The sequence below is a fragment of the Lampetra fluviatilis genome, chromosome 47 (genome assembly GCF_964198595.1).
Source record: "Lampetra fluviatilis chromosome 47, kcLamFluv1.1, whole genome shotgun sequence".
Taxonomy (NCBI): domain Eukaryota; kingdom Metazoa; phylum Chordata; class Hyperoartia; order Petromyzontiformes; family Petromyzontidae; genus Lampetra; species Lampetra fluviatilis.
The window spans coordinates 6,823,597-6,832,803 of NC_136321.1; the positions used below are offsets into that span (position 1 = coordinate 6,823,597).

General features: G+C 45.1%; 1 protein-coding gene across 3 annotated transcripts; it reads left to right on the forward strand.

The window, feature by feature from the left end:
* The first annotated feature begins 684 nt into the window (after positions 1–684).
* On the forward strand, positions 685–8,618 carry HIKESHI (heat shock protein nuclear import factor hikeshi). 3 transcript variants are annotated; one of them, XM_078877305.1, is made up of 5 exons: positions 685–890; positions 3,498–3,729; positions 4,246–4,397; positions 4,989–5,107; positions 5,370–8,618. In XM_078877305.1, exons 1-5 carry the CDS (start codon positions 861–863, stop codon positions 5,422–5,424), a joined length of 588 nt encoding a protein of 195 aa, XP_078733431.1. In that variant the 5' UTR covers positions 685–860; the 3' UTR covers positions 5,425–8,618. The 3 variants fall into 3 exon arrangements, with proteins under 3 accessions (XP_078733431.1, XP_078733430.1, XP_078733432.1); XM_078877304.1 differs by having other exon boundaries at positions 3,492–3,729; positions 5,370–8,616; XM_078877306.1 differs by lacking the exon at positions 4,989–5,107 and having other exon boundaries at positions 3,492–3,729; positions 5,370–8,616.
* Positions 8,619–9,207: the final 589 nt, after the last annotated feature.

The window sequence follows — 9,207 nt, forward strand, 5'->3', positions numbered from 1 at the left end:
CCGTGGACGATCCGGTAGTAGATCGATCGTGGCTGATGGTGATAATGTATGAAGGTGTCAGTTTTTGTACCAGTTGAAAGGGTAAAACCCTATTACTATATTTTGCCACTGGTAAAGGAGATTTCATAATGCTTCATATCGCTTTAAACTATTGTCATTGTAGTGCGTATTTAATGTGCCGCTGCACTCTGATGTTGTAGGAGAAAACATTTATTAAAAAGTCTATTTAATTAAGTAGAACGTGTTGTCTATATTCATTTACTGTTGCGCATTTTGATGTGACGTCACATTTCTCACCCCCCCCCTCTCGTCACACATCGTCCAAATGTCTAACCCCCCCCCCCCTAGGTGCGTGACGTCATTTACGGACGGCTGGCTCGAACACCCGAATTGTGACGTCATCATCGTCGATCGCTCTGCATTGACGTCATCAGCCACAACGACAAGGAGGAGGACAACAAAACGACGGCAACAACCGCTGGCCTCACGTGCGGGGCAACGTCATCGCACAACATACACGACCGGTGACGTCATCGCCACACATCCGCAGCCGGTGACGTCTTCGTACGCATCCAACAGCCGGAGACGTCATCGCCAACAACCGTGCCCGGTGACGTCACGCGCGATGACGTCATTTGACCCCGGAAGCAGTTGTGGCTCGCACATAGGGGTGGGCGGGGTGTAGCGGGGGTCATGGGCGCGAACTTCCGGCCTGGCACCGGGTCCGGCGTTCGTCGTTTTGTTCTCGAAACCTCTCCCCGCGTCGTCGGCTCCGTCTCCTCCGTCTCCTCCTCCGCTTCTCCTCCTCCTCCGCTCATTCTTCGAGCAGCAGCGACGACAACGACAGCAGCAGCAGCGGCATGTTCGGCTGCGTGGCCGCGGGCCGCCTGGTGAGGCGACGCAGAGCGTCGTGTGGTTTTACGTGAAGCCGTGCCGCGTGTACTCGCACACACTGACACGTCTATTGTCTATTGATAACGGTGTGTGTTGCTGTATTGTTATTATCTCGTGGCGCTGATACATTTGGCACTGCACTGCTTGGTGACGAATGCGGCGGTGAAGTTAAAAGTTGATTTAGGGTGTTTTTACCGGGTCTGAAAGTCTGGGGGGGTTGACGATTGCTCCTCCACATTGAGTCTTTTGTTAAGGAGAATTAGAATTTGGACTCACTGTGAAGCAGACTGCCTCGTGTTGTGATTATCACAACCCACGTTGAACCTCTCTGCGGTAAGCGACGGGCGCGCTACCGGCTTGGGGCTTTGTGTCATCGGCCCACGAGCCTCGCTCTGGGCTATACTTCACCACGCCGGTCAATGTGAATTGGTGAAGTATAAGCGCAAAATCGGTGCAGATCGATCACTCGCCACTGATGATAGCCGTGACCGGGAAGTTACTTGGTTCGCAGGCTTCATAACGCAGCGCGTTAACCACTGCGCCCACCCCCACGCACGCCTGAAACTGCGAGGTTGTATTTGTTTAATTCGATTGTTTAATCGGTTACTCAACACATTCTTCTCGTAACTACTTGTTTTGCTAATCTGTGAAATTGCACTCACTTGTTGGGAATCTAAAGAGATTCGAGTGGTGACATACAACATGGGATGCGGTACAACAATAACGATATAAATGCGTCATGTACATTTATTTACTCCGTTCATTTCGTCGCTTAATGACCACAACCACGTTTTAATAAAACAAAAGTACGATCACGTAGGAAACAATCGAGTCTACGTCTGCAAGCGGTGAAGATAAATCGATTAAAATACCGTGTCAACCCATACGTTTTACTTCGTATTCTTGTGGAGGGAAATTGAGTTTTCAGGTCCATACGGCGTACAGCTGTTTAAACACGGACACATTTTTTTTATTGTTTTCCCTTGTGATGGGGGCTTTGTAGGGTTAATGTTGAGATTTATAAGGGCACGGGGTGACCTATTAATAATGTCTGAATTGGTGTGTAGTAAGGTAGGCACTGATGAGAGCTTGGACAGGTATGCCATTGAACTGCGCACATGTGTAAATAGATCGCCGCGGGGCGAACACTGACGTATGATAGAATAATCTCCACGGCTCGAAGAGGAGGGGCTATCCTCCACGTGTTGACTGTTTATCCGTCACAGGAAAGATCTCGACATTTCTGCCGAATGATTTAGGTTTACGGAGAATGTGAATCGAGCAGTATCTATAATACAGGTTTTTTTGGTTGTATCGCGTAAATATAAATGTGTCGTGATACCCGACACAGTCAATTAGTAAGGTTTTTCACGAAAATAAAACATGCCAATTCGTTACTAGTACAGCACACTGGTGTGTTGGAGAGCCAAGACACAGCATTACCAATTTGAGTACGACGTTTCGCCAGTAATTACAACTAGCTTCATAAGGCGATAGCCAGATTTCGAGTAGACGTGCGATGTTGGATTGGTGTGGTTGTCTCTACGGAAGGATCAACACCGGGACCAGTAGCGCAAAGATGTTCATTTATTTGTACTAATTTATTTTGCTGATTAAAATTACTCGGAAAATTAACGTATTAATTCGTGGTGTTTTATGCAACAGAGAATTGGCCTCCCTCACTTGAGGCCGTGTATGAACCGCCTCGCATTTAGATGCAAATACTTCACAGTGTGGATTTAAATAGTGTCTAAATACGACCGCACCTCAAGATGCTGCACAGAAATGGTGCACTTTTTATTTTACAGAGAGCAACCTATATTTGAATGGGGGGCCGGAAGTCAACATCACACATAGCTGGGAGAAAAGAATAGCAGACAAGGAAGGCAGCAAAATACAATGAGTGACATCCCACTGAACAAAAGGTTGACTGGGGGATTCGACAGAAGTGTTCGTTGCTCGAGTGGAGGAGAGTCGAGTGAGATGAGTGGATAAGGAGGGTACGTAGAGGGGAAAAAACGCGTGAGATGGGCGGGGAGAGTTATGTAATGGGGGAGTCTGGATGGTTTTGATTAAGGTGATTTCTATCTTGAAAGTGAGCTGGGGGTTTGAGATAGCCACGAATAAGTGTACCCAGGTAAGACTCACCCAGTCTCAGTAAAGTTCTACAATTGGATATTTAGCCCGTCCATGAATAAGTTGTCCGTGTGGAAGGAAACCAGAGTAGCCGAAAGAAACCCCACACTTACAAAATGATCACACGCAAATACTGTACTCGAACAAAGTTTTAACAGCCCCATGTGCTGTCCAGGCATCTTCTGGCCACCTTTGTATCTCAGTGGATTTTGGAGTTTCATCAATATCCTTTATGTGAGGATGCTGATCCATTTTCCAAAACTCACCGAGGGCTTCCCTGTGCTTCCCAGAATATGGAGGGAAAGTCGAACATGGTGCCGAAAAATATTCTGCACAACCCAAAAATACATCAGAGAGCTATCCTGAGTTTCACATAGCTACAAGAACAACCAACCCTTGCCTCGAAAGCGCCGGGTCGCAGCCAAGCGTCGCCATGCATGATCATTGCGGTTCTCCCGCAGGTGCAGACGGATGTGCAGCAAGTGGCGGAAGACAAGTTTGTGTTCCTGCTGCCGGACTGCGATCAGATCCACCACGTAGTGGTGTTCCTCACGGGCACGATACCCTTCCCGGAGGGTATGGGCGGCTCCGTGTACTTCTCCTATCCCGACGGGGCCGGCGGCGCCTCGTGGCAGCTACTGGGCTTCCTTGCCAACGACAAGCCCAGCGCCATCTTCAAGATCGCGCGCCAGACACTGAGTACGTGTTGCCAGCTGCTCGGCAGGTTCTGTGTGCAACACTGCTGAATTGTGTCCGCTGAAATTGGGTAGTATGATTGGGCATGTAATGGTTTACAACCCAAGTAAGTTCACAGATTGATATGATTTGGGGTTCATTATTCTCTTTAATAAATGATTATTTGTAATACTTTACAGCTGAGGTTAAAAGCATTTAATAATAGGGGGCATTGTAACAACTCGTATACATTTTATGTAATATTAACAAATCTAGAATAAAGTTGTGTTGCTATAAGGAGCTTAACCAAAAATGTGAGATAAACAGGAACATAAGGACTTGGCAAATATGAAAAAAAAAATTCCGCTGACAACATCTTTTCATACTGCTAAATTAAATACTTGTGAAGACAAGTGCATGCCGGAAAGGGTGACCGTATCCATGCGTGTGTATAATTTCTCCTAATGTTTTTTTGTCTCCCTTTTTAACATCTCGTCGCTTTTGTGTCTCATTTATTCCACCGCCGTTTTGTCGGCACAGACAGTGCATCGCAGCACCCGTTTGGGCTAATGAACCACGCGCGAGGACCCTCAGTCTCTCAGATCGGCATCTCGGTGGAGCCGCTGATTCAGCTGCTGCAGCAGACGCCTGTGACCAGTGCAGCTGTCTCCACGCTCGACTCTTTCACAGAGGTAGGTCCAATGACCAAATCACCACGAATGTCTCCGATTTGTTTTCAGGTTGTTACCGCCTGTTACGTGACATGATGTTTAAAAGTTTCACTCCCCGTGCTCTGAGCTTCTTCAGGAACTGAAGGCCTCCCAGCATTGCGACCGAAACATCGTACATCATGTCGTATGCAGTACAACCCTAAGACACGTCGGAGAGCCATACAGCATATCTACAAAAACCTGTGCAGTAATATTACCTTGAATGTACCTAATATTAATGTCAGAAGCTAAGCAGAGCTGAGAGAAACACACTAGCCAATCAAACCCTCATCCCAGCCATAGCCGTAACCAAACTAAACCAGCCCCTGACCCAAATCATTAACCCTAACTTCTGTGTTAGGACTTAACCCAAGCCTATTTCACTTTCATTGTTTACAACACTTTGACCTGACACTGATTTCATTCAAGGCAGGGAGGGTGAAAGTTTTCCACTGGCACACTTTGTTTCATAGCGGTGTTGTGCTTGTGCCAGTGAGGAGTCTTCCCGTGTTTTCTTTGCATAGCCTCCATGGTCCGCAACACATCTCTGCTGCGTTCCCTATTCCCCTACAGTTCACGCAGAAAATGCTCGAGAGCTTCTTCAACTACACTTCATCGTTTGCAGTGAGCCAGACACAGATGGTGCCCAACGTGTCAGAAACCTTCATCCCGTCCTCTGTCCTGAAGAAGTGGTAACTAAAAGCTAATTGCGCATAAAGTGGCTCGCTTTGACAGTCTTTCATTTCCGTGCAAATTATTTGACCTCTTATATAGCTCTTCGATGTATTTCAGGAGAGATATAATTCAACCTGCGAAAAGCTATTCGAAGTTAAGCAGAGGGGTGAAAAAATGTTTGCAGTGTTTGTCTTTTTTTTTTTTACAAATCTAAGTGTGGCTAGTGTCATGAGTTAGCTGATTTTGGTTTTAATGAGACTGCTTGTTTTTTTGTTTCAGGTACGAAAACTTCCAGAGGCGGCTACTGCAAAATCCAAACTTCTGGAAATCCTAATATGGACAAGTATGAGGGCTTACTTTAAGGAATTAGCTTGGCATATTTAAGTAAACAAAACAAAAACATTGTTAATGTCACCACCCCTACAAGCTGCTCACTGTTTCTCACGATATATAGAACTGGTGTTAATGCCACATACTGCTCAACAGCAAATTCACAAACCTGTAACAAAGTCTGAACATGTTTACGAAGAGCTTTGCTCACACTAACATCCCTTTGCCAAATATAATAAGTGATCCCCACTTGCCCTGGCGAACCCTGACCTCTGCACGTGATGCTTCAAAGCAAAGTAGCTCAGGTGCGGCGTTGGGTCTGCAGTCAACATGCACCAAGTTATTTGAGGAGCGATCGCTGGGGGTGATGTGGTTTTAAGTGAAATCAAGGCTGCATTGATGTTTTCAAACTGTTCATCTCCTGACATGAGCCATCAGTATGTAATGTGTGCTGTTTGCACTGGAAATAAATGGCCACTCCACTTAACAAGTTCACAAGTTCAGTCACTTCACATACTGATATTTTTTAGGGTTGTACTGAATTTTGATTGGCGTGATGTCCAATTTTTTGCTACATGTGCTTGGAGCTTCAACGGACGTGATGCCAAACCATGTGGTACAACCCAAAAACATTCCAGAGTGCTACAGCACAACCGTGAACCTGAGCAGGAGAAGATATATTCTTCAGTTTAAAAGCACATTTTTTTGCAAACCGTATTTTAATATGAAGGGTTGGAGAAGAGGTTAGCGCAATACACTGTGAACCTGGTGACCTTTCATTTTTGTCCATGGCTAGCATCAGTGGAGGGTGATATCTGAACTGGTTTTGTGTGACTCCTTCACGAACCCACACTGACCATTGTGCTTAAGTATGGTCAACTAACACCATGACCATGATGTGGGAAGTCCATCCAGCAAGAGATTGACAAATGTCTAATTATTATTAAAAGTTGAATTCAATCTGAAGCTTATGTCAATACCATCAACCCATTACATTTCCATATATATTTTAAAATAATGTATAGGCCATTAAACAGTGTGTTGTGTATTTATCGAGATTTGGAGCAGTTTTGTGAATGAGTAGGGTTCAGTTGTCGAGGTGTACACATACAGGTGCCTATATTTGTTTAACTCAAAATAGTTTGGCTTGAATTCTATTATTTGCACGCTAAAAAGTAATGTTTGCATAAGTATGAAATGTACAGCAAATATATTTCAAAATGCTTTTGTTAAGTCTTATTATGAACACTGATGTTTAATGACATTTTTATTATTGGCAATATTCTAAACACATGCACATGGATTTGCATATGTGTTCCAAAAGTAATAATTTTGTCAAAAATTATCAGGTCAAGATATGTTTTTTTAACTGGGATGGGTTTGTTTATTACTGGTGACATTTGTATGCAATTGAATGTCTTTTGTATCAAAAGAACAATGATATTTATCTGATAAAAAGGGCCGGAATACAGTAAGTCCTCTAATTACGTTAGGGAAAAACGTAAATGGAATCCTATTTTACCATTAATGATTATAATTTCGGATACGTTCCTACGTGTAATATTTTTGGTTAGAACTTGCAGAAGCAACATTAAATAAGCATCATACCCAAAACATGAAGTTTAAATCTTCATACCAGAGATGGCGTTGGAGAGTGCATTTAGAGAGGGTAATGGACACAGGATAGTTTCCAGTACAGTTGCGATGTCAACACCGAGACAAGTTTATTAATTCATTTTCAAATCTAATTGCATTCCCCAATTCGTTGAGACCTTAATTGCGAAACAACGTAAATAGAGGACTTGCCGAATAACGTTTCTGCATGGGACTTCTGCCTGTTAAAAAAACATGACTGACATTAAGTGTGAATTTAATCTCCAAAAAACATTCATAATTGAAACATTAAACTACCGCAGTGTTTGAATCGCATGGCTTGTCAGTAGTACTCAGTATTTTAAAGTGGTTGGATCTTACCTCCCATGTTTTTTGACACTTGATCATGCAAAACATACCCCTTCCCATATCCGAGCCATGCCAAATCGGGACCTCAGCAATACCATTGGTCTTCCTCCACAAAGCTGCCACGTGGAGCCTTGACCGACCGGTGATATGCTGCTGTTTTCGCAAGAAATATATGTTCCTCTGGTCCAAGCCAGGCAAAGATCTAGGCTTAATGACGTTTTAAATGCGTCTGACGTCAAGTCAAACCCACTATGAGGACACGATAACATCACCGTGTCATCGGCACGTCTCTAAGTTACACACTGCATGTTCCCTCGGCTGATTAGTTGGGATTCTCTGGCTATCAAAACGTCCTTGCTGCCTCACGACCCATCAAGCGCCTGGCTCTGTACGGTCCAGTGTGGCTTGGGATGCATCAGTGGAAAATGCGCATTGGTGTACTTGGGCTGGTGGATGGAGCGAGAACTCCCGTTCTTGTATCCTTCCGTTAATGTTTATTTTGTTTAACCAGGTGAGAAGTCAAGAGACCCAGGGTCGTTTCCTTTGCGAGAGTAACCCGGGTCACCAAAGTGACAAGGCAAAACAATCTTATAAAGGAGGACAATAGCAACTGGGACAAAAGCGTGTCGCGAGAAATCAAAAATACTGCGCACATGTGAGGTTATACGTTCCCTGTAGCATATCTGCTTCGACTGATCATAGTACAACTGGAATTTCAGTTAAGAAACACGTAAAGGACATTCATGACACTCTAATGGCCTTTTGGCTACAGATGGGGTTTCTACAGCAGGTACTCTGCCTTCCACTTATGGAATTGGGTTAATGCCCATTGCAGAACCTTGGGAGTCTTGCAACTAAGGCTTTCGCTATAAAGGAAAACCTTAAATATATTTATGGCGATTATTGCACTCGTATGTAAGCATTCTCGAATTTGTCAACGGGCAGCAGGCAAGCGAGTTGTCGAATATCGTGAAATTGTGAGTGTCGGAAAATATCACCTTGGGTGAACAAATACATCCATGAGTTAGGAAGAATTCTTTAATGTTCATTTTTCGTGTGTATTATTGTTTAGCACCACCACAGCCATCCCTAGGCGATGGCGAATCCGGGTGTTTGCCCCGGGCCCCGCGTGGTGGTGGTGGGGGGGGCTCTGTGCTTTGACATGCTGTCAGATGTAATCTGGTTTAGTTTGGGGGGGGGGGGCTACGTGTGAAAGAAGTGTTATTACGTCATTGTCCCGGAACACGACTGCTTTACCTGATGAAATTAAAATATAGTTTAGTTTTATTTGTATTTTGTCGTGTGATTTGCTTCACTTTCCTATACTTTGCATGTCTTTCGGTGTTTTTTTTTTGCTGTTATGTAACGTTATGACCCCGTGCCCATACTGGTCATCTGTGGGAAAAAAATTGGCTTTATAGCTCACCGCATTCCTCCAGTAAACATAAATCTTATGATTCGATGAATCTAGAAAACCCCTTGCAACCCCTCCTCTGATTTGAATGGCCCTGGTTCCATCATACCGACTCGGTAATCGATGCATCGACTCGCAATCGAATCGACTCGCAAACGAATCGATTCGCGCGCTCGCCCCCCCCAGCGTTCAAACCGTCAAGTGCCGCTCACTCGTCCAATGGGAGCTCGCGTCCGGCGCTGTCCACATTTCCCACTGCGCACGCGCGCGCCCGTTGGTCTTCGCCGTCACGTGGTCACGAGCTCCCTCCACCGCCCCCTCCTCCGCCCCCACCCCCCAACCCTCTCACGTGCGCGCGCTTCACACCCGGCCCCCCCTCCCCACCCCCTACGTCACAGCCCACGCCTCCCC